The 25578-nt window shown below is 33.9% G+C and overlaps 3 protein-coding genes across 8 annotated transcripts; 2 read left to right on the plus strand and 1 right to left on the minus strand.

Moving 5' to 3' along the window:
* Positions 1 to 46: 46 nt before the first annotated feature.
* Positions 47 to 4094, plus strand: LOC108227656 (uncharacterized). The gene is made up of 7 exons (XM_017402932.2): positions 47 to 413; positions 1516 to 1595; positions 1862 to 1922; positions 2982 to 3039; positions 3106 to 3163; positions 3445 to 3517; positions 3712 to 4094. The coding sequence occupies exons 1-7, from the start codon at positions 99 to 101 to the stop codon at positions 3802 to 3804; spliced, it is 738 nt and encodes a 245-aa protein (XP_017258421.1). The 5' UTR covers positions 47 to 98; the 3' UTR covers positions 3805 to 4094.
* A 25-nt stretch (positions 4095 to 4119) lies between these two features.
* Positions 4120 to 14549, minus strand: LOC108227655 (cyclin-dependent kinase E-1). 4 transcript variants are annotated; one of them, XM_017402929.2, is made up of 16 exons: positions 14084 to 14549; positions 12588 to 12698; positions 11726 to 11829; positions 11598 to 11640; positions 11353 to 11451; positions 10348 to 10417; positions 10132 to 10226; positions 10020 to 10053; positions 9855 to 9939; positions 9639 to 9716; positions 8550 to 8597; positions 7550 to 7582; positions 7252 to 7360; positions 5101 to 5319; positions 4894 to 5010; positions 4120 to 4495 (listed from the first exon to the last, which is right to left on the minus strand). In XM_017402929.2, exons 1-15 carry the CDS (start codon positions 14303 to 14305, stop codon positions 4945 to 4947), a joined length of 1416 nt encoding a protein of 471 aa, XP_017258418.1. In that variant the 5' UTR covers positions 14306 to 14549; the 3' UTR covers positions 4120 to 4495; positions 4894 to 4944. The 4 variants fall into 4 exon arrangements, with proteins under 4 accessions (XP_017258418.1, XP_017258420.1, XP_017258419.1 ...); XM_017402931.2 differs by having other exon boundaries at positions 4120 to 4465; positions 14084 to 14437; XM_017402930.2 differs by having other exon boundaries at positions 4357 to 4490; positions 14084 to 14437.
* Positions 14550 to 15012: 463 nt separating this feature from the next.
* On the plus strand, positions 15013 to 18471 carry LOC108226631 (uncharacterized). 3 transcript variants are annotated; one of them, XM_064078957.1, is made up of 7 exons: positions 15013 to 15686; positions 15849 to 15882; positions 15960 to 16035; positions 17141 to 17388; positions 17469 to 17561; positions 17643 to 17759; positions 17859 to 18471. In XM_064078957.1, exons 5-7 carry the CDS (start codon positions 17559 to 17561, stop codon positions 18234 to 18236), a joined length of 498 nt encoding a protein of 165 aa, XP_063935027.1. In that variant the 5' UTR covers positions 15013 to 15686; positions 15849 to 15882; positions 15960 to 16035; positions 17141 to 17388; positions 17469 to 17558; the 3' UTR covers positions 18237 to 18471. The 3 variants fall into 3 exon arrangements, with proteins under 3 accessions (XP_063935027.1, XP_063935025.1, XP_063935026.1); XM_064078955.1 differs by having other exon boundaries at positions 15013 to 15882; positions 16902 to 17388; XM_064078956.1 differs by having other exon boundaries at positions 15013 to 15882.
* The last annotated feature ends 7107 nt before the right edge of the window (positions 18472 to 25578 follow it).

Here is a 25578-nt window from a genome sequence, read left to right on the forward strand (position 1 = left end):
TGAAACATAGAGACGAGAAGTCCCACATTATCAACAATTCACCATGACATCTATTCTTACAAACAAGATGTCATATATCTCTCCACTCTTTAAATTTCATGGCCATGTCCACAATCTTCTCATCCTCTCCAAACCCTCCAACAAAACCAACTTTTCTTGATAAAAAACCCATCTTTTTCAATGACCCTTTGTCTAGAAGAAGCTTGTTGCTCACCTCTTTTTCTTCAATCTCTTTCTTGAGTTTAAGCTTAAACCCTTCACTCTTCATACCCTCTTTAGCTCATGCTCAAACTTCAAGTCCTTCTAAGTCTTTTTTATCAGGCATTGCCAACACTAAGTCTTGGTTTCAGTTCTATGGTGATGGGTTCACCATCAGAGTTCCTCCTGATTTTAAGGACTTCACTGAGCCTGAGGTTTGCAATTCATGTTATTTATTTGTATATGTTAAGCCCTTTAAGTTGTTTTTTGATGACTGGTGACAAGGTGTGACAGTGACTGTATCTGAGGACACGATTCGATTAACTAAGCATGAGTTTATGACCTGGAATGATAAGTTATTGTGTACAAATTTTTCTTTTAAGGTTCTGGGTACATTTTTATTGAATTTTGGTATATTTTTAGAAAAACACGAAATCGAGATGATTAAGGCAAAACAGCATAAGACCTGATATTGCCACCCCGCTGCTTATACGGCGGAGACAAGTTAGGCCAATTTGATGATATTTTGCTATGTTTTGTGGATTAGAGACAGAGTAGACAAGTAGCTATTGTGAATTCATTATTTTTTATCAGTTGTTGTCTCAAGAGTCTAGAGCAAGTTTAATGCATATCTATGATTGTATGAATAGCTAGGATTGACCAAATGATCACTCCAATGCATAGCTATAATTGAATGGAAGTAGAACCAAATATGCTATAGCCATCTGTCCAGCGTTATTTTATATTAGGAAAAAAGGAGGGAAATGTTTCCGGTAAATGATTTAAACCTAAATATAACGCTATAGATATTTTACCATTAGCCTTAGACTTGCTCTATCAAGATTTTGTTTCACTTGTCTTGAAAGTTTAAATGAATAATGCCTTCTCTGAAATGATCAGTAAATATAATCTTTAAACTTGTTCGTGCAGGAAGTCAATTTTATTCTACAGCACTTTCATAGAAAAGATAACTGTTTGGACCAAATCTGATATTTAATTCTCTACAAGCTAAATTATAAGAAATCACCTATTTAGTTTATCTTTGGCAATCCTGGACTCCAAAGTTTTTTACCTCGCTTTTTAAGAGTCACCTGAACTACATTTTACAGAATACACCTAATAAGAACTCCATTCATGTTTTTATACAACTCTCTGTGACTTCCAAGCATCCATTTAGGATGCCTCCCCTGATAGATCGCTGGGTTCCACCTCATCCTTATTCATGCATAAACTTTAATACTTATTCATAATCTAATATTCAGTTTGTATACAATTATATATTCATGTATTCAAGAAATCATCTATTAATTTTTGTAGGATTATAGTGCTGGATTATCTCTTTACGGAGACAAGGCTAAGCCAAAAGTCTATGCAGCACGGTTTGCATCTCCTGATGGGTAAACTTCTATTTCAAGTCTATTTAGATATTTCTCTTTTAGTAAGATGATCATCAGTGTGCTTTTTTAGTACTGTTTAAATTTCAAGTCACCCCCATCCTCTCTTGGTTGGATCTTATTGCATTTTAAATATTGATTTTCCTTGGACAAAGAAACAAAGTCATAAACAGACTGTACTTGCATAGGGCTTCAAGTATACATATTTATAATATTTCTTCAAGTTGAATATTGCATGTATATATGATTCATGTTTGGACTTGTTACAGATCTGAAGTAGTAAGTGTTGTCCTTCGCACCTCAAATTCACTCAAGATCACATTCTTAGAGGTGCGTAATGACATTCATGAAGCATAAAATTTCTTTAGGCTGCAAAGAAGCTAGCTCTACTTGTAATAGTTTAACCCACTCTCTATAATTATATCTTAACCAGATAGTAAGGGCTCCATCACCCCATACCTATGTTTATCATATTTGATATAGGACTCTATGGAAAACCAAAGTATATATAAAAACCTAAGAACCACTGATTCTGCACATAATTTTGTATTTGTAACATTTTGAATTTAATTCGAAGGATATTTTATTTTGTTTGCATGTGATTTTACTGAGCTATGTTCTGCGAAACATTATTCGTAAGTTTCTGATATATATTGGTGAGAATAATATTGCAGAGCTGGTTTCTGACAAAATATTAGTTAGTGGTACTGCAAATTTATCAAGCCAAAATGAATCAGTAAGTAAAGGTCACGGTTTTGCAAACACATTTTAGCAAAACAATAATAACAATGCAAAAAGAAACTAAACGAATAAAATTACAAATACAAGATTATGTGGAACCATTAGTTCTCAGGTTTTAAAAATAAGAAGAGTTCTCACCTGAATGTTAGCTTATAATACGTAAGTGGTGCTAATGATTATGTAGGTTGATAAATTTCCAGCATTTATAAATGTCAATTATCTTGTATAAGATGTATAGTTTCTGGTCCAATGATGAATACGTTATATTATCTGAAGGCAATTAGCAGATTAGACAGAAAATTTGTTCTGAAGGCAATCTTTGCAATAGATAAGATGATGAAAAGGATATAAGAGGGAGTTGTGATGATAAATGAGGGCGCAAATTTCTATGATTAAGCTTGTGATGAAAAGAGTATGAGTAGGATTTAGGAATGATTTATTCATCTACAAATTTGTGGGATCAAAATTTATAATAATTTTAAACGAAAGAAATAAAGGGAGGAATGAAAATTATGAATCTTTACCTACAACATATTACATATCTCATTCTGTTCCTCCGACAAAACATAGCACATCAATTTTGTTTATGCCTTTTGCAGCAAGTTGAAATGACAGTAGTAAGAATGATGTTATTTCTACTTTGAACAGGCGAAAGACATTACAGATATAGGTTCATTGAAGGACGCAGCAAAGCTATTTGTTCCAGGTTCATTACTGATTTTGTTGCTCATCTCTATTGCATGGTAAGGATTTTAACAAGCAGTTTTACCAGGTGGGGCAACTCTCTACTCTGCCCGGACAATAAAAATTAAGGAAGATGAAGGTTTCAGGTAATCTCATTGTTAACAGGCACCCTTTGCTGGGTTATACGGGGTAGCATGACTTTTTATCTTCTGTCAAGGATAACTACCTTGCATGTCCGTTTTGCCAAAGAAAAGATGATTGATAATATGTTTCAATGTAAATTTTTTTTTACCACCATCAATCTGGCTGTACAGTTTTAGTCTTGTTAACAACTGCACATCCTTGTCACATTGTCACATGGATTGCGTTTAAAAATTTACTGATATCATGAATACTAACGTTCTAGCCGTCACTCTATTGCTTGCAGAAATTATTATTACTATGAATTTGGTAGAGAAGGAGAGCATTTTGCAGTGGTGACTGCTGTTAACAGGGGAAAGGTACTATGTTACATTTCGGTATCATGTCTGTAATTGCCGCAAATTTGATATTCATATTGCGACTGTCTGTAAAAAGTTGTTGAGCCTAGTAGATGATCAGCAAGTGCTTTGAACAGTAGTAAAAGCCTCCCGGTTGATAACAGTCTGAAACTCGGAAAAATTTCATATTATTCAAAATTTGTTACATGATGTAGGTGTTTATTGCTGGAGCAGCTGCTCCACAATCTAAATGGGAAGATGATGGCGTGAAGCTTCGATCAGCAGCCATATCACTATCTATTTTGTAAACACATTCGGAAGACTATTTTAACAGAGTTGCTGAATCAAGAATTACCATTTTACAAGTTGGTGAGGTTCCTGATTGTGGAACTGCTTAGAGCTTATACAATGCAGGAACTCAAGATTTTATGCAGTTTTGATATGGCTGTCATTAGGTATTTAGCCCATTGCTTCCAAAACCAGGAATTTGTAATTTTTAGTTACTGAAACTGGTTATCACTGAGATTTCTATTTAGTCAGTCAACATTTGGATCAATTTTTGCTTAATTTATCAAAATATGGCTTCTTGTCAACCAAATTGGAAAAGGAACCAAATACAAGAATTCCCCATATCCGTTGTATAGAAACTTGAATACTTCATTTGATTGGCCCAAATGAAAAGATATAATATTGTAAAAGCTTTACAATGAGTTATACATTATGCATCAACAGCACAAGTAGCTGGATTGCAGTGTTAGATCCAAGTAGCTTTGTAGTTGTTACTACTAACACTGAAACTGGAATTGGTTAAATTATCAAGCCTTGCCACATGAATTCAAAAAGACTTGAATACCTTTATGCAAAGATATAATCATGTGAAGACAAACCGAAAGACAACGGCGGTAGCATCAACCAAAACCCACGTCACTTGCGCTATATTTTTGGGGCTGATCCACATAAATGCAAATTCTGTACATCAAAAATTCTGATAAATCTAGCCTGGCAAAAGAAGACAAACTATAAACAAATTAATAAGATTGATAGAAAAGTTGCCAGCAAAGTTGGCAAAAAAAAAAAACATTAATGCAAATGCGAGATGTTTAGAAGTCACGAACAAGTTTACATGCTTGGGAGCAGGGGTAGTGTATTATTTGATTCATAGTTATTTGGCTGATATCTGTTATCTTCAAGACTAAAACTAGAAGCACTGGCAACCTATATTATCTTTTAGGGAATGATGTAGCTGAAGTTTATGATGTACCTAACAAATTTGTCTACACAATTAATTGCATATCATATAGATAGATATATACGCATAGAGATTTGCATCTTATGTAACGACCTACCTGTTAAGCTAAGACCAGAATTGAACTTAAGCAACTAACAAGTAGTATTACCTAACATGGGTTACATTGTTCGATCTTTTAAAAAACTTGTGTATAATTGCTTCAGAAGCGCCTCTTCTGTTGTGGAGGGTATCCACTCATTCCCATGGCTGGATCTTTCCTTCTCAGCTATTTACAAGTGTAAAACAGTATTAGAAAAAGTAAAAAATATTCACAACAGAACCACCCAACCTATTATTTTCCAAACTACAAAAAAACCTGCTGTTGTTGATGTGCCTGAGCAACTCCCCGCTGCATAGGGATACCACCTGGATTCATTGCACCACCCATACCAGCCTGCGAAGCAATATTATAACCCGCGATACCTTGAGGTTGCATTCTTTGCATTCCCACCATATGCATTGGCCGAGGAAGAGATCTATTTGGCATCACATGTTGACCAGGAATACCACCAGTTACAGCATTTCCAGATGAAGCCTGATGAATTAACATGAACATCTGTAAACACTTGCTATTTCCTGATGTATTTCCATATTTAATACTAGAAAACTTCTAGTTACTTAACTGAGTTTAACTACTCATATAACCAATTTAGCATATATCAGAAACTACTAGGGGTGTCCGTGGTTTAGGCTGTGTGGATTTTGTGCAAAAGCACAACCGACCTCATATCCTGTTTGGTCAATTTCTTACACCGCACCCACATGGTGATACCTAAAACATATAAACCACACCATGAAAAAGCGGCACGGTCCATGGCGGTTATTGTGGTGTATATATTAATTACATTCTTTTTGTTAAATTAAAAAAAAAAAAAAGACTGCAATCATTAAATCTTAGCAAATAAAAACAAAAATTTCCAGCAGTTGACCAATACACACTATCCATACATATGCATGTACTATTTTATCCTAGCTCTTCATTTTACCTCAAGTATTCGTGTAGGACATGTACTATTTTATCCCAACTCTTCATTTTACCTCAAGTACTCGACACACTCGACACCCGGACATGGGTATGGACACCGACAATTTTTTAAAGCCAAAAACATGTAAAATTTTCAAAATATTGAAGAGTCTGACACTCGGTCATGTATCCATGATGGACACTTTTAGCTGAGTCCCGGTAACATAGCATGCACATAATTCATAATCACTCACTAGTCAGTAATCAGTACTTAGTATTCTTTTTACAGCTTAAACATTTAGGAAGCTTACATGCATAACAGTAAATACATGAGACTAGGCACAAAAAAAATGGTTCCTTAAAAAATTGGACCGGACCTCATCATTTTACACATTTATACTAGAATAACACAAGACATAAATAATTACGGCACGGTGATTGAACCACATTACTGAACTAAAACCGTAACCCACACCACATCATTCAGTTTATATAATATGCAACCCCCAAATACAGCATGAAAATTAAAAACCACATTTAGAGGTGTGATGTGGTGAAGTTCGGGCAGTTTTCAAGGTTTGATAAACACCCCTAGAAATCACAACTATGGAAACAATAGGACACTGTAATCTACAAATGATCTTCATTCTGCAAAAGTTCCCTCTTCATGTTGTAAATACTTATTATCAAAATTTCACTAGCATCACCGACTTGGGGCCGACTTAGAAATTTGTGGGCTCACCCATACTTAAAAACTGAGGCCTATTGAGTTACAATATTAAATATGAATAAGGCTGTGTACATCATGCCCTCCTCAAAGCCCGCTCTAAACGGGATAACTAAGTACATCTCTTTTCCCTTCCCGTATAAACTTAATCTTTTTGATGCAAAAATCAATTATTACCTTTTTTTAATAATTAAGTAATATGTCATTTAAATCTTGTGCCTATTTAATTAAATAACATGTAATACCATTTATATTCTATATACATTAGGTAAGTTATTTATAAAGTTTTGTATATTGATTTCAATAAATAATTCATATTCTCTTTCCTATATAAAAACATGCTAATGCTACTTTAACTGAAAATCATGCTACACTGAAACAAAGTGTGTACAAATAATATTAGCTCTTTCGGGAAAAACTAAATAAAGATTGGAATTAACAGGTGCGGCAGAATATTTTAGTCAATGAACACGTCAAACACACAATACGAAATTCTAAGTTAAAGATAAATAATTTCTAAAAAATAAAATTTTATAAATTTTTTAAACAAATAACTTGGGATTAAAAAAACATATATAAAAATTATTTCTTTTTACTAGTTTATATTTTAAAATGATAATAACTTATAAAGTTTATATATACAAGTGAAATTTTTTGGAGAACTTCCAAAAGTTGAGGCCTAAGGCGACCGCCTCATCCGCCCAAAGGATGAACGGGCCCTGCCCCAACTTTTAAATTGACTCTAAGTATCTTAGAACTGCATGTGTTCACTATACCGGCTGAGCAGGCTGAAGAGGTGCGGTTCCTTCAAAATCTGTAGTTGTGTCTACTGGACGAACCGGATAATTCACCACCTTGTCTCCAGGTTGCGTTGATACCAGTGCACTGAACATAAATGTTACATTTACAGTCAAATTAAGAAAAACATGAGCAGAAATGTATGTTGTATATCGCCTTATTCATCAAGCAAATTACAGATTTCCGACCTGCAGTTCTAAATTTACCGAATATTGATTTTATGCAGATATAAGTCACATCAAGTTAAAAAGATTTAAAACATAGTGATTTACTTACTTGCGACCTGGAAGAGGTTCCACCCGAAAATACCTATAGAGTAGAAATTATCTAATAATCAGACAACAGCAAAGTGAATATAATACTAGGAAACAAAATACACGATTACCCCTTCTGCTTTCAAGTTAAATGTTGACGCATGCTATGGAAAGCCTAAAACTTACTATACAACTTTAATTATCTCACGCAGAATATTGACAGTTTGTGGATAATGAATGCAAAAATCTAAACTATTTTTAGATTTTCACACAGAATATTGCTTTGGAAACCTATAAAGGAAGTCCTCGTAAACAGTCAACCAAAATATGGAAACCTGTAAATGAATTCCCAGTAAACATAGTATACCAAAATAGAGTTTCAACTTTAAAAAAAAACTTCATCTTAAAACTTAAAACAATGAGGAAATTAGGGGGGGTGTTCAATTGGGATTTTAAAGCTTTTTTTTCATTCATGAAATCCGAGGGTATTCAACTCGGATTTTAAGAAATGTAACAGAATCTTGGGTATTCAGTTGGGAGTTTAAATTATGCTACAAAATCTGGTGGTATTAAATCAGGATTTTAAATTATGCTTTAAAATTCGATGGTATTCAATTGAGATTGTTTAAAATCCATTAAAATTTGATGGTATTCAAATATTGATGGGTTTTTTGGATTGCATAAAATGATGGATTTTGTAAATTGTTCAGTGTATTTTAAGTTTTTTGAAATCCCACCAAAATCCATGTGATTTTGAAGCATTGTGCTTAAATCCTAAAGATTCTATATCAACTCTACGGCATTTTAGTATGAATCCGCACAAAATCAAAGTCATATACATTCCATTAAAAGCCATAGACTAAAAACAATTCATTGAATTCCTAGTTGAATACACCCCCTTAGGGATGGAAATAATAATTTCAAAGGCCCGAGAATTCCACAAATGATATAGAGAGGCAATGACAAATATAAAGACACATAATTGTGTGTGAGCAAACTTAGAAAGACTTGTAACTTCATACTCATGTTCAAGTGCTTGTGCTGCTGAAATTCGTTTTCGAGGATCATATCTGTAAATAAGATGAAAGAAATAAAACCATTACAGTCGGATCATATAATTTTACTTGTCATATCAAGAAAAAAAAGAATACCGAATACATGCCTTATTAGAGCAAGTCCAATGGTTGTGCTAAATTAGATGGAGCTATTGCTATAATTTAGCAACAAAAAGTGATTTTTAATGCTAAAACTAAAGTCTCCAATAGTTGGTGCTATGTCTTGTTCCAAATTTAACTTATTCTCCGAGTAAACCACTCTTTTAAATACACATTTAACTTTTCACCCTAACTTTACATCAAGGACCCTGCTATTTTCACTTTTTAGTGTCGTGATAACTATAGCTCCATCTATCTTTTGTTCTAACATTATTCTATTTTAGCACAAGATGTAGAAAACCACTGGAGTGGTGATTTTTAGTTTTTGTTCTATAATATTAGATATAGAATAAGATATAGCACACCATTGGACTTGCTTATATCTTTTAACTATTAAATGAAGCAGTCTAGTTTCTGTACATAAATTGAAACATAATAAAAATAATAATTCCTCGAACACTTCTTTTAGCTTATTAAAATTATAGTTACAAAGGTAAACTATATTGGTGTTACTAGGTATACTGCAGATTTGGGTAACACTTTGTTTGACCAATATAAAAACTGTACAACTATTAGTCTATTGCAAAATTTAAGTACAATGATAATTTGTCCACTGATTTGTATGGAACAATTTAAGACAGGTTGAAAGGAAAAGTAGGAATCATACAACACTAAAATCAAAACTGGTATCGGAAGTTATTAATTCATCAGTATGGAAATAAATATACAGCGTCGAACCATATTGATTGATTTGTATTCCGCAAGGCTCTGCATAAATATTGAACTTTACACACACACACAAATATATATATATATATATGTGTGTGTGTGTGTGTGTGTGTGTGAGTATATATATATATATATATATATATATATATATATATATATATATATATATATATATATATATATTAGATGGCGAACATTAAGTTATAAAATAAGTGGAGTATCACATACTCAAGCATCTTAGAGAGTAGGTCATAAGCATGACTCTTTGGTGGGAGATGAACAATGCTGTAAAGACCGGGATTGTCACTGAAATAAATAAATAAGAATATATTTTAGATGAGATTTAAATAATCCTAGTACAAGAGGCGACAAAGTTTTGATGATACATATACCAGAGGGAAATAATATCCAAGAGAAAATTAAAGTAAAAAAGTTGAAGCGTACTACTTATGCCCTTGAATGTGCTGAACGTCTTGTTGCCAATGTGGAAGATTAACAAGTGTAGGCCACTTTTCTTGTGTAGGATGGCCTAGTGTCACGAGCTCACAATATATCATAAGAAAATATAGTAACGACTTGAACAGAAAGAAAAGAGGTGAATTTGCATACCTAGGACCTTAAATATTTTGTCGAGCTGATCAAGCTGCACAAGTGTAGATTCATCTTAATATTGCTACCAATACAAAAAAATGGCACTTGTCTTATAAATCATTTCTAATACCTGAAAAGGGTTTGGTGTTGCTTTTACTTCTTGCCCTTGAAATAGTGGCTTCAGCGTCAGAAGCTCAGCAAATATGCAGCCAACAGCCCACATATCTGACAGCAAACAATCACTAAATTTATACAGAGAAAAACTAATCCCATTTAACAGGTTAAGCAAACTCAAGAAAAAAATATATTTTATTAAAAATAATAGTTTAATGACAGGGGTTTATACCAACAGCACTTGTATAGTGTTTCGATCCAAGAAGTAACTCTGGTGCACGATACCAGATAGTTACAACCACCTGCAAATAACCGTATCAATACCGGTCAATTATTTTGTTCTCATTCATAAGGTGTATCATTGTCAAAACATTTGGTCTCATTTGAATCAATTGAGACAAAATTGGTTACACTTTGTTCAACCAACATTAAATTGACACTAAAAATAAACATTTTTTTTTCAGATTCCATGACATGGATTTGGCAATGACTTAACATGGAGTTGACCACAAGTCAAAATGATGAAAAAATTAAAAGAGAATCAAAGATATAAGATGACATTTATGGTGGGTTGTTGATTTTCTTCAATTCTTATTTATTTTATCATCATTTTGCTATTATGTGGAGAAGCCCATGTCAATCCACCTTCAAATCCATGTCACAGAGTTAAAAAGAACATGATTTATTCGCCAACTTTATATAAATTTAAAAAAGTGTTACTAATTTTGTTTGAAACGATTCAAATAAGACCAAAAATTTGTCGGTCATCCACTTGAGACATTAGAGTGAGACAAGTGAGTTATTTGGTAGTTACCCCTTAGGAGTTTATACAACTAGGGACCAAAATATAAAAGTTTACTGACAGACAATCATTAAAATAGCAAGAACCTGATGTTTTCTGCATATTTTATATAAAATATAAGGAGAAATCCACATTTTAGAAAAGATACCGGAACTTTCCCTCTTAACTTGCAGATAAGACACTAACAGCCTACACAAAAAGTAAATCATGACAATCGTACACAATTTTTTAATAAGCATTTCTCATCCTACTGCAGCCTTTTGAAACAGTACATAACAAATTTTATGTAAATAATTGTTATCTCCCATTACAATTTGAATTTCAGGACTCAGCAGACCGATGGAGAGAGTTAAAATGGACTCCTTTGAGGAAATTAAGGGGCGCAGGATCAAGTTATGTGAAGTTGAAAACTTAAATAACATAAACTGTACGTACCCCATTTTCAGATAAGGGCTTTAAGGGAGCTTGGTAAATTCTTGCCAAACCGAAGTCAGCAATTTTAACAACACCTTGTTCCTCACCATCACCCATTACCTGGTCAATGGTCATTCCCAATAGTAAAATAGAATTAACAATTAACAATGTTAGTAATACTCCAGAAAAAAAATCCTCCAGGATATTTTAATTAAAACAACTGAATATAAGAACGGCTGAACAGAGGGAAAAAATTATAAGCATACCAGAATGTTTGATGGCTTTAGATCTCGATGCATAATCCAATTACTGAAATTGTTACGAATTAATGAACCAATCAACGGCATTAATGATTCTACTAAATTTAGTTTAATATTATCGAATTATGGCTCACCTGTGAAGGTAATTTAACCCATTAAGTAGCTGCCACAGGATTGATTTGACCGTGTATGGATTGATTGCTTGGTTAACCTTGTCTCTGTGATGTCTAATGATTTCCTAAAAAGGTAAAGGAATAAGTGGTTATAAGCTAAAATACAACTGGATGAAACTATAAGGCAGTACGGTGTCATAAAAGTTGCAGAGCTCAAATACCTTCACAACGCCACATTGATAACAATTAGAATGTATAATTTATAAAACGATATAGATACATAATCTCATAGCCCAAATTCTAACCATCTTAATATGCAAATTAATGACGATCAATACATAATCAATTATCTGACATACTGTTACAGTAACATTGTTAGCTAGCAGAGATTTCAGTAAAATAATGTTTGCATATGCATATTAAGAATCGAGAAAATAACCATCAAATGACCATGACTGAAAACTAAACTGACTAGGCCTAGTCCTACCAATACAATACAAGTCTAATCCTTAAAAACTTTCAAACTATACTATTTGTTTATTCCCAATCCAATCTAGGGTAACCTGGACACCACACATTTCTATGGCAGAAATATGACAATAGGGACATACTGACAGAAGCGATAACAAACAAGGAAACTAGAAGCAGAATATGTCTACTCACTTATTAATATCATAAAGGGAACAAAATCAGAATTCCCCGGTACTTGCAATGGATGTTGCACAACACAACAGAGAAATTATTGGTAAGTAATATTAACTACAGGAGATCTGATTATGCAAAGCAGGTACCTACGCGAGTTCAAAATTATGTGGTTGAACACACATAAAAGCACAGAATACAAAACTTAATTTATAGACAATCACATTCAAACAAAACTCACATAGAGATCATGCTCTGCATAATCAAAAGCTAGATAAAGTGACATGTCTATATGGTTGATGTGCACATTCACTAGCTTTACCACGTTCTCATGTGATATCTCACGGAGCAGCTGCAAAAACAAACAAAATATGTTAAGTAAATCATATCAACAATCAGAAAACTGGTTCAAGGATGAACAATTCATTCCAACCTAAGAGTCAGATAAAATTGAAAAGATGAAAGCAAAATATGCCCCAATCCATTTTAACTTTAGGAGCTCGACTCCGACTAATGCATATAATTTTTTTTCTCCACGTGCAAATTGTTTTTGTCCCACCCCATTTTAGAGTATTTCTGGTTCTGGCACTGACTTCGCTGAAGTATTAGTTTTGGACTTTGCAATTCATATAAGTACAATGGGAGTGAAAAAAGCTAAAACCGACCTAACTTAACCAGCAAAACAATATCATCTATTTCGGAGAAAGCTAAATAGAACAGTCACCATATATTCATGAAAAGATACATTAAATTTCAGAGAAAGCTAAATAGACCAGTCACCATATATTCATGAAAAGATACATCAAACGCATAACACTCTAATTTATCACATTAAACGCATAGCACTCTAATTTATCATTCTTTCAACATGCACACATTTATATGCATAAAAAAACAGGCAAATTAACTCAATTCCATCTTGCAAGTTTGTTTCACCTTTGTTTGTTTAGCTAAAGTAACAAGCTTCAGTTTTCAAAAAAATTATGTAAGAACTTCCAATTACTCACCCTCAAATAATCATTTCTTTTTCAATCACAGAAAAAAGAAAGCATAATCTTCCCAACAAAAGTACTGATTTAAGCTGAAGTGACAAATTTTCATATTTTCATATTAACTAAACTCCCAATAAATCAAATCTCAGAATATCATTCCATCCCAACCTAGAATACACAAACACAAACATACATAAAGACGTAAATATAATCTTCAGAGCAAACTGCTAATTTCAGCTAAAGTGACAATCATTTATTTCGACAGAGTTTTAACAAAACACACAATTTACCAAATCCCAATCATCATTCCATCCACTTATACATACAAAAACACACAAGACACATAAAAAACTGATCTTTCAATAATACCACCAAGAAAAAAGAGCAAAGTACTAATTTTAGCTAAAGCCACAATCTTTAATTTTGACAGAATGATATCAAAAAACCCAATAAATCACTCTAAATTATCATTTCATCCCAACCTATACATACAAATACACACAGAACACATAAAAAAAACTAATCTTTTAGGATACCCACCAAGAAAACCCAGCAAGTACTAATTCTAGCTAAAGTCACAATCTTTAATTTCGACAGAATTTTGATAGAACACCCAATGAACCCCTCCAAATTATCATTCCATCCCAACCTATACATACAAACACACACAAAACACATAGAAACACAATCTTCCAAAAACCCACCCAAAAAAACAGCAAAATCAAGAAAAAACCAGAAGGGCTACCATAATTTCTCGAATAGCAGTAGGGGAAACACCATCACCATCTTTAGACTGCTTGAACTTCTTGATAGCAATTGATTTGCTTCGATTTGACTTAATCTTGGCAATAAAAACAAGCCCATATGTTCCTTCACCGATTTTACCAATCAGATCGTAGTGTTGTAGCCATTCTGGCTTGTTACTTGCAGCCCCAGATCCTCTATTGGTGTTATGCCCATCACCCATTTTGATCTTCTTGCAATTTCCTGAACCCAGTCTTGAAGCTACGTATGCGTGTTTAGTGTGTGAATTTTGTGTGTTTTCAAAATAAAATACCCAATTTTTTGAAGGGGTTTTTTAGACAAGCACGTGTCATAAAATCTTTGGAATGTTGAGTTTTGTATTTGAGAGGTGTATTTCTTGGATTAAATTCTGAAAATCACATAGGACGAAAAAGAAAAAATATATGTATCAGAAGCAATTATGGTATGTTTGTTTATTGAATTTGGTAAGAACATGATTAAATTTAGTTAGTCTTGACTTATACGGAATTGAATACGGCGCTTTTAAAATTTTTAACATCTTGCGTCAAGATCGATCGAGGTACTTACAAAGTGAACGAGATACTTGAAGACTGAGCACTTAGTCTATGTCATCAGTTTGCAAACTTGTTGCACCACTACCGCATAGACAATAGGCGCAAGGTCTCCCTTCCATAGATAATATTCTCTTCACAAGGATGCACCTTGCGTCACAAGGTCACCATACAACAGTAGAGGCGCAAGATAATAGTTGAGGCGCAAGATCGTTGGGACTTGACATAATTTCAATGTTCTCTTCACCTTACACTGTATACATGTCTATATATTACCTAAAAAGTACAAGGTGATTTATATTTGGATAATTTTAAGTAAATTTAACCTTCACTACGCCATAAAAGGCCTATCGCAACGCGACCTTTGTAAATGTTGCTAAAAAATGTTACCTTAGCTACACTACTTTCACCCTTCCGCAACATAATATTTTTCATGTTAGCTTAGCCAAAAAGGGGATGTTGCCTTTGTTAGAAAGTGTTTAAGGGTGCAACATGGAGACAAATATGTTAGCTTAAGCTATTAAAATGTGAAAATAATATTTTAACTTAAAATTAAAGAAAAAAGTAATTACTTGTATTAAAAATAAAAATAGAAGTTATGTAATAATATAAACTAAAAATATAAAAAATTATATAAAATATTAAATAATTTAATAGGTGAATGATTTTATTTTAAATAATAAATATATGTTTATTTATTTAAAAAGTAAAATAAAATGTAAACAAAAAAATAAAATATAAACTAAATATATGTATATATGTTTATTTGAACAAGCGGGCGTGGTTCCCGGTGAAATCAGACAAGCAGCGGGACTTTGTTTCACTAACACCCCGCCCCATTTTTTCACTTCCTTTTCCACTCACACTCAGTCATCTCTCATTTTCCACACAGTCCTCTCTCGCTCTTCACCCCCACATCTCGTCTCTCTCTCTCTCTTTTCACCCCCACAGTCGCCTCTCTCTCTTTTCACCGTGTCTCTCTCGTCGCTCTGGTCTCTCTGGTCTCTCATCAGCACATCTCTCTCATCTCAGGTTTGGATTTCAAGTTAGGGCATGGTTTGAGGGCTCGATGCTTTGATACTCCTAACTAGGGGTTTCTCTCTTTAAATCAGGGCTTCATTTCTTTATTTTCTTCCATTTACAGGTCTTTCTTCTTTTAAACTACATCTAATCGTACTTTATCTTTGATTTCAGGTATTTTCAGCGGAGGCTTTGCATTTGGAATTAGGTATGGTGGCTTTGATTTAATTTTTTTCATTTGTATATAGTGGGGGCTGTTAATCTAACTTTATTTTCTATTTTCAGGGCTTCTTCGGTTGATTTTAAGGATTTCATTTAAAGGATTTAAAATTAGGGTTTCAGTTTAAAGATTTTGCTACAGGTATCTCCCTCTCTGCTTCAACATTTTTGAGTTTTTGGGTTTGTTTTTGTTGTTATTTGTTTTTATTAGGGAAGTTATCTGATTTTTGTTTTTATTAGGGGTTTGGAATTGCATTTTATGAATCTTTGTTGTTTTCATTTTGTGGCATTTGTTATTTGTTGCATTTTGTAGTTAATATTTGTTACTAGTTAACATTTGATTTATATTTTGTGGTAAGTGTATGTGTCCAGGACTTGTTATTAAATATTTATGCTTGAAATAGGTTGTTCTGGTGACCAGTTATGACTCTGTTTTGTGGTTTCTATATGTATGCTCTGTTTATAACTTAAAAAATTTGACAATTAAGAGTAGCTGGTGTTGATTCTCTGTTGAACATTTGTATATTTTTGTGCTCTGCTGCCATACATGTAAGATTCCATTGTAGATATTGTGAGCTAGTTGGTTAGATGCCATAACATATTATCTTGGCTCATAAACTCTATGTATACTCTATATATAACTTAAGGGAATTGCGATAAATTTCTATGTATGACTTACCTGATTAAAAGAATATTGTTGTTAATGATTTGTATGATTAATAATATGCATGTGTTTGGTCTTATATTTGAAAGTGAAACTATAAATTATGACATATATGTATATTCTGTTTATCTTAACCCCTGGGATGAGGTAGTACATGGCAGATATGTTAACCCCTGTATAGGTTACCATAATAAACATATAGGTTTTGAATGTTTTATTTTAAGTATAATCCATATATGATCTTCAATATATAAAGTAAAATAATGGTCTTGTCTAGGAAAGGCATTGAAATCGTTTGTTTATGTGACCTAAATAATAAATAAACTGAATTGTCTTAATTGTAGCCATGGACGATGTGGATAATACTTGGATAAACCTTCCAAAGTATAGTGTCGAGTACATCAGAGGAATAAAATCCTTTATTCGGAATGCATTCCCTAACGTAGCCGTAGGTGATGAAATGACATGCCCCTGTAGAATATGTAAAAACATAAAGTGGCATAGTCAGGACCTTATATACGATCATCTCATCTGCAATGGCCATTCGCCTTTGTGCTCTGAATGGATTGTGGGAATTGCACAGATTCCTCTCCAGCCAGTTAACGACGAGGATCTTGATTTAGGGGATAAAGAGAATAATTTAAATTTCGAAGATAACCTAGATGAGATGTTTCATCAGCCTAATGGACCAAATGTCGATGCTAAAAAATTTTATGCCCATCTTGAAGAGGGAAAGCAACCCTTATATCCAGGCTCCAAAATAGGCCTGATGATATTCCACTTGAGAGGTTCAAATTGCTGTTGGAATATTGGAATGATGAAAGTATTCAGGTATACTTGTGATTTTAGGCACTAAATATTGTCTTGGGAACATAGTATAAGTTGCTCAACTTTCGTTTAATTTTTTGTAGGATAAAGCCAGGAAAAATTCAAATAGCCGCAAGTCATATACCGAGACTCACACTCTTGGTCCTAAAAGTATCGCACAGCTTCGACACAAAATGGTATATGGTCATCTAATTTAAATTAATGATTTCTGGCTTTCTTGTTCGATAATTTATGTCTCGTATAATCTATTTTTGTAGAAAAAGAATGCCCCAGATGAGTCTGAACCATGTGATGCAGAGGTTTTTGTGAAAACTCGGACTCGTGATGCAGGACGCGAGTACAAGACCAGTACTAAAACAATGAAAAAGAAAATTGTAAGTATTTAACTTAATCAGTTACACATAATATTTGCCCTTTCAGTTTTCTCTGTTTTGCATTTGCTCGTTTATGTTCATGTTATTGTACTTTTGTAGGATAAAATTAACAAAAAAATCAATTCCGGGGAGGCTGCTGATGAAATGCTTTTGGATAAAGAGCATGGCCCGACTTGGCTCTTAGGGAGATGCAAGAAGCCGCAAAAACTATCAGCTGCTGCTCCAACGGATACATATGTCAAAGAATTGACAACAAAAATTAAGGAAGGCCTTGCTGCTGAAGTCGAGGAAAAAGTGAAGAAAATCCAAGAAGAGGTAGATGAGCAGGTAAACAGGAAGGTGCAACAAAATTTGGCATCGGTCCTTAAGAAACTTGGTGAAGCAAACCCGTTCACAATTGATGTTACAGAGCTGTGTGCACATGTGGCCAGTGACAATGACGATGGCACACCAATGACTAAAGGCACCAGCTTCTAGTTTGCTAATAGTATGGTTGTTTAGACTTTGGTTCTTTGAAGTTATTTTGACTAGCTAATAGTATGGGGTTATATATCTAGACTTTTTGTTATTAAACTGTTAGTTTGCTGGTAGTTGGTCGATTCTGGATATTATGTTGGTTTAGCTGTGGATTTGATGTTGGAGTAAATTGGATTTGATGTTGGTTTTTGTATGTTTACAATGGTTTGTTGAAATGATGGACAAATTTTGGGAAGTATTGTATTTTAACAGTAGAATTGCAAATTTTTTTGGATAAAATGTTGCAGTAGCCTATTTAAATGTTGCAAAACTTGTATTTCAAAACTGTTGCAGTATAGGAAAAATATGTTGCCAATTTAGCTGCTGCCACCTGGCAACTTGATGGCCCCCACGTGGGCCCCACAGTGGCCCCCACGTGGGCCCCACAATGGCCCCCACGTGGGCCCCACTTTTTTAAAAAAATAAAATTACTCTAAGGTAACATAATTTTTTGTTGGAGTAGGAGAATAAAATGTTAGATTAAACACTCTTTGCTAACATATCTCGGTTGTTGCTGTAGGCAAACGATATGTTGCCTTAGACCCCCTAAGGCAACGGCAAAAATCCTATCATAAAATAAATGTTGCCTTAGCCCTTTTATGGGCCTTTAGCAACATATTGACCCCATTCTGCAACAATTTTTTTATGTTAGATAAGGCCTTTTATGGTGTAGTGCTTGCATTATGCAAATTATATATATAGCTGGGTAATTACTTAAATAAAAACTAAAATACAAACAAAAAACAATCATTCCTAAACGACTTCACCCACTTCCACATCACCTATCGAGGACTTGCCCCACTCAATCCACATCGGGCCTGCTTAACGCTCAAGGCTTCGAACAAGTCTGGGACAAGCTCCAAATAGCCCTAAAGCCAAAATTTGGCCTCATCATAGTCCCGTAGGCCCCACCCAAACCCATCAAAGCCCACCCAATGGTCCATCCCCAGCCCAAAATCCTTGACATTCTACCTAGTTGCATTGGTTTGTTTTTAGTTTGCAGTTTATATAGTGTATAGTGGTTTGTATTGGAGCACAGCCATATATATATATATATATATATATATATATATATATATATATGCTAGTGCTCAAATGAGAACCCCAACTAATGTGAGATATGAGATCTAATCTCTGCCCCACATTTTTATCCTTAAATTAAATCACATCCACACATTTTATAGCCCACCCACTCACTGCCTCCTCTGTCTCTCTCGATTGTCTCCCCTCCACCATCTCCCACCCACCCACCCACCAACATCAAGCACAGCCGCCCCCCACCGTCAAACACCAGATCTGTTGTCTCAAATACACGCGCCTCTGCTTCCATCCCCTCCCCCGCCCCCGCCTGTCGCGAGCTCCGCCGCCACCGCGACCTTCGTCTCCGACCTCCTCCCTCGTACATGCACCGCGGCGGTTCTCGCTTATCCCCCGACTCCAGCCTCATCTGCTTTCCATTCTCCACTCCGACCTTCAATATCCATCCTCCATTCCCTTCGACATGTATGTAGCAAATCTGAGATATTTTGTATGGAGGATGTATGTATGGCCGAGATTAGTTGGCGGTTTTTGGTGGTGTTTTTGATTTTCCGACGGTGATTTTGTTTTTTAGTTGGTGATTTTTCGAATTTGAGGGTGGTGGCCGTAGTTTGTAGATGGTGGTGGTGTGGTGATTTTAATTTTCAGATGTTGATTTTTGGTTTTCTGGCGGTGATTTTAAGTTTTCTGATGGTGATTTTATTTTGTATTTGGTGATTTTTCAGATTTGTGGGTGGCGGAGGTGGTTTTTAGATGGTGGCAGTGTGGTGATTTTAATTTTCTGGCGTTGATTTTTGGTTTTCTGGTGGTAATTTTTAGTAGTCCGGTGGTGATTTTATGTTTTCCGGTGGTGATTTTATGTTTGCCGGCGGTGATTTTCTGGTGGTCGCCGGAGCTGGTGGTGGTGGTCAGTGGTGGTTGAAGGTGATAGGTAGTTGAATTAGAAGATGATAAAATATTAAAATATTAAATGAATGATGAGAGATGAATATAATGTATTTAAATGAGTGGCTGAGATTAGATCTCATATCTCACCATAAGATTGGTTCTCACTGGAGCATGACATATATATATATATATATATATATATTCTGTATGATTGACTTTGACTTAATAAAACAGTTGACTTGTTAACTTGATCAAGTCTTCGTCTGATTGATTCGATGAACTACTTCATACGTGTTGACGTTTAGTGCACTAGTCTGATTTATAAACGATCGACTAACACTGAAATTGAACTTCGTACCGTCTTCAATAAATAAACTTGTTCAGTTAGTCTCGAATTAGAAATATATACTTCAATTACTAATTACGAATAATCAAAATGTCAATACTAGAATCCACTAGCACTTGATCCTGAATCGGTAGACAACTTATTTTCTCTGAAACAACTTGTACTTTATTCTTCAATGAGGCCTGAACATATATATTAATAAATTTCTTTCGGTGATTCTGTGATTGCTTTAGTTTACTTGATAATCTGATTCTGTATGTACCAGATCTTCAATCTGTCACCCTATATCATACTTATATATTATTTCCTATCTTTTTATTCTCACTAGAAGAATAATAATAATATGCGTCATATGGATTTTTCTTTATTATTTACATAATTCAATTTAATCCAGGATGAAAAGCCCATAAGTTTACCAAATTTAGGTCTTTGAAAGCAAAATGTTTGGGAAAAAAAGAGATACGATTGCATCATGTGGCAATGATTTTAATATCAATTTGTTATTTGTGATCACTACTATATGTAATAGGGAGGAAACGGCATAATTCTCTTCATGTAAAATATGGCATTGGTGTTTCATTGGATTGATTTGCCTACATTCTTTTATCCATTTGAATTTGAGTGCTCATGAACTTACATTATTACTATAGTATATATTACACACACACACATATATGTGTGTGTGTGTGTGTATATTTAGTTATTTATATGTGTGCTAGATAAATTGACATGAACTTTAGAACTATATCCTTCTAAGTAATATGTCTCAATCAAGAGAGAAATGGAAAACAGAGGAGCAGCATGTTCTAATCGAGCTCTTTTTTCTAGTGTCAACGGAATATTGAAACCCTCCACTTGTGGAGAAAAGAGAAATGAGAAGTATTACATCTTGCAATCACATATCCTATACTAATATAGTCTTGTAAAATGATACTTTTGCTTTACATATCCTAGATTAGGAAAACAATCAATATCCAAGACTACATTAGTAGGAGTGAGGTTCTGATTTTCTGATATATGCCTTTAGATTTCTTCTTCCATGACTAGGGGGAAGGTTTCAAAAGTTTAGCTTGCAATAGAAAATAAAGTTTGATCAGAACATCTACCTCTTTTGTTTTTTCTTTTTCAATGATAAGACAAATCACTTACAACCAAAGGTGCCGACTAGTCATCTGTACCAGATTCATAACTTTTCAGTGTGGTCCGCACGGTCTTAGCTGATGCACAAGCAAATCCGATGGCATGTCATACGCCTCTCACATATGAACAAGTAAATAATATGGTTCATGCCACCCTTAAAATGCAAAAAAATTTATAAGTGGGTGCCAAAGTCTTCTCAAGTGTCATTATTGGAGAGTGTATGAGGTTGGTCGAGAAAATACTAACCTCCATATATATTAAGTATGAGAAGAAATAAAAAGCAATATATTTTTTTAACTTGTCCTTTATATTTTATTTTGCTAACTACTCTAATTCTGTAATGAACCTCCATCTATCATAAGTAAGAGAAGAAACAAAAAATAATATGATTTTTTTACTTGTCTTTTATATTTTATCTTGCTAGCTACTGTAATTATGTAATGAGCCTCCATGTGTAATGAGTATATGAGAAGAATTGAAGAAACGAAAAACAACATGATTTTTTTACTTGTCTTTTATATTTTATTTTGCTAGCTACTGTAATTATGTAATGCTCATAGTCTGTCACTTGTATTTTGCGTGGTGAGGAGGGTGCTAGAGGATTTTACCAGTAGCGAGGAAGAGGGTGATGGCAAGAGCAATGAAAATGGCTTGCTGTTTGTTTAAAACTTTTTTAATTTAGTTTAAAACTTTTGTTGAATCGTATGTAAATATTTTTCATAAATTTTTTGGATGTTGAATTTGGATTTTATTTATGATAATTTATATATTTGAAGCTTGATTTGGATAATTGAATTTGGATGTATAATACTGCCTGATCATTGTTTACTAATGTCTAAATGAATATCTTCATAGTTGTGTACGGGAATGCTTGAATTGCAGTAGAGCAAAATCTAAATACAAAAAACAACAACTCTTCATAAAACAATGACGGAAATGGACCATTAATAAACCCAAAAAAAATGATCAGGTACAATCAACTATAACTAGTTGTCAAGAACTTCTTATCGCCTTCAAAGTATATCAGACATAACAGAGTTGGTCGTTAACTGAAAGGATATCTTCGATAAACAATTATTTATATATTTGTTTTGGTATTTGTGACAAACATTAAATTTAAATTCATTTAGTAATCCTCCCAATAGGTCATTAATATAATTGATTAATCAAAGGTGGATAGTCATTTTTGGCAAGTATTTCTAAAATACCTTTTTACCAAAATACATTTGTTTTTCAAAAAGAATTTTTATTACGCAATAGTCATGCTGAGGAATTTCGATCAATTGCCTCTCTCTTACTATTGTAACATCAAAATACATGAGCAAGGATGAAGTATCATCTACATATGATATTCTTTAAATATCTCATGTAACATTATTTTCAAAATATATTTAAGGTAATTTATTCCATATTCAAACAATTTTTTATCTTTCGGAATAAATTATTTTAAATCTTTCAAAAATCATAGATCCTTCACTTTTCTAAAGTTTTATTTTTCTATAAGGATTTATATTCCCCATATTAATATTTATCTCAAAAATATTAATATCAAATTTTATCTCATTTTTGGGAAATTTCTTCTCGGTCTCTCAAATTCATTATTTTTCAAAGAAAAATATTTCCAATACTTAGAAAGCTCCTTCAACTTATCAAAATCATGATTTATCATGAACAATATTATTCTAAGTATTTTGGGATAAAAACTTTCGTCAAAGAGTCTACGCGATTTGACTAAAAGACGAACTGTATCGGTTTTTCAAATATCGGTATTCGTTAAGAAAATTGATTTAAATACTCTAAAATATTTCCCCATCCTCAAAAGTATTTTATATTTAAGGGAATATATTTTAAGTATTTAATCAAATCTTAACTTTGGTCAAAAACTCTCTTCTAAATCTCAAAAGAATTTTCGCTCGTTATTTGGACCCGAAAAACGTTTTAATCGTTTTAATTCCAAATAAAATACTTCCACTTATCCAAATGACTTGAAACTTGAGATTAGCCAGTTATATATTTTTCTTAGTGCATGGTTAAAGTTCCGTAATTTTTCGAGGACTTTCGTTCGGGAGCGTTTTTCTGTCTGTCGTCCCGATCTTCCACCGAACGTTTGACCAAGCTAGAGTTGACCAAAAAATTACCAAACTTGGCAGAATACCATTTTCCAATATTCTAAGAATTATCATATTTTTTCCGGAATTTATTGAGCACGTTCGAAATCTCGTAATATTTAGTGTAACGGAATTTAATCGGTTTCTCGAAATGCGTGCCACCTTATCCACAAGCATGGAGCATTGAGATGTGTGCCAATAAATGCAGGTCAACTAGTGTACTTAATGCATTGGCAAGCATGGGGGACAAGAATGACAAGCATGGGCAAGTGGGGCCAATGTGTTTTTAATTTGAATTTAATCATTTTAAATTCAAATGCTTCCACCAATTTTGCCTATAAATACAAGGCTTCCCCCATTCATTTCTTACAAGCTAGAAAGCAACAAAGTGCTGAGATTTTGCAAGTAGAAGCTCTCTCCAAATTTACACAAACACATTTTTCATCTACTTCATCTTTAAAACCTCCGTCCCGCTCGGTATATTCGTATATTCTCGAGGTTTTAAACACCGAGGCTTTGCTTCACCCAACCAAGCCCCGTACCACTTTGCTTGCACCCAAACCACTCTTTCCGACCTCCCGAAGGGCTGTCCGAAGTTCGTCCATAAGCCAAATTCCTACCGAACCTCCGGCGAATTTTTCCGGCGAACTTTTTACGAAAATCGTGTAAGTGGTTTCTTTAGCTTCGTCTTATCCGAGTCTTAACCGACCGAATTTAAAAGAGCTATCAAGCCAAATTTCTCTTCATCTCAAAGCTCTCTTTTTCTTTAACAATACAAAGCACAAGAGTTGGCCGCTCGTATTATCTATAATATACCTACGTGTGCGTGTGTGTGTTATACCCTATCTTGTTGACGTGAAGATTCTCATACGTGCTGAGCTTTCGTGAGAATATTTGCTTAAACGAGTTTGGTGGTGGTCCTCACCTTAGTGAGTTGATTTATACGTATATTTATATATATCACCAACACTTTGTTCACACACCACAAAATACCCGTAGCTTGTCCCACGCGAGATTCGCTCGGTATTTCTAAAATCAACTATATACACATATTATAGCGCGGATATTATCGCGGATTATTGTGGCCCAAAACTCTATATCATAGTGCAATTGTTAAAGATAGTCAAGAACTCACTCTCTCGTGCAAAATGATATTTATATTTAAAGAGGGGTTATCTTGAAACGAAGTTGTAAAATAAAACACTTCGTAATATTCACTTCGAAGGTTATCATACCCGAAGTATTTCATATACTTAGTCAAAGACAAGTATATTCGTCCATATAGCCAAAAGAGCTTAAAAGGACTTATTTTATCTACAAACTCCAAGACACTCAAATATCATTTATTTGGAGGATTTTGTACGATAAACGTATTCTTCGATTATAAATACAAATCTATCGAAAAAGAATACTTGCAAGGTCTTAAGCTTTATAAAAGCTTAAAGGACACTTGATCTTTAATATTCTAAGACCAAGAATATTATTGAAACACTCGGACCAGTGAATCTTGTCCAAAACTCTTTTTATAACCAAGGCTGTCTTTCGTAGATATTGTTTTCTAGATTTTGCAGTGAGGTGAAGTGAAGTGAGGTGATCTTCGTTCTAAGACCCAAGTCCTAGACGAGCTAACGGGGAGTTAGTCGTCTTCGCACCGTGAGGAAGAGGAAAGACCCAAGACCTAAGACCTATGTTAGGTCCAAAGTATCGTAGAAGGGGGGGTTGAATACGATACTCACTACAATTTAAAATTCTTTCGAATCTTGCGGATAAACAAATTGCAGTC

Source organism: Daucus carota, chromosome 6 (assembly GCF_001625215.2).
Source record: "Daucus carota subsp. sativus chromosome 6, DH1 v3.0, whole genome shotgun sequence".
Taxonomy (NCBI): Eukaryota; Viridiplantae; Streptophyta; class Magnoliopsida; order Apiales; family Apiaceae; genus Daucus; species Daucus carota.

What these genes read in the sequence shown, in the direction of transcription:
- LOC108227656 (XM_017402932.2), top strand. Translation starts at nt 99, where the DNA reads ATGGCCATGTCCACAATCTTCTCATCCTCTCCAAACCCTCCAACAAAA. An exon ending in CGGTTTGCATCTCCTGATGG is followed by an intron (nt 1,596 to 1,861) that starts GTAAACTTCTAT and finishes GACTTGTTACAG; the next exon opens with ATCTGAAGTAGTAAGTGTTG. An exon ending in AAGGAAGATGAAGGTTTCAG is followed by an intron (nt 3,164 to 3,444) that starts GTAATCTCATTG and finishes TATTGCTTGCAG; the next exon opens with AAATTATTATTACTATGAAT.
- LOC108227655 (XM_017402929.2), bottom strand. Translation starts at nt 14,305, where the DNA reads ATGGGTGATGGGCATAACACCAATAGAGGATCTGGGGCTGCAAGTAAC. An exon ending in CAACACCAAACCCTTTTCAG is followed by an intron (nt 10,054 to 10,131) that starts GTATTAGAAATG and finishes ACACTTGTGCAG; the next exon opens with CTTGATCAGCTCGACAAAAT. An exon ending in CTCTTCAGCCTGCTCAGCCG is followed by an intron (nt 5,320 to 7,251) that starts GTATAGTGAACA and finishes TTAATTCATCAG; the next exon opens with GCTTCATCTGGAAATGCTGT.
- LOC108226631 (XM_064078955.1), top strand. An exon ending in AAACAATGAAAAAGAAAATT is followed by an intron (nt 17,760 to 17,858) that starts GTAAGTATTTAA and finishes GTACTTTTGTAG; the next exon opens with GATAAAATTAACAAAAAAAT.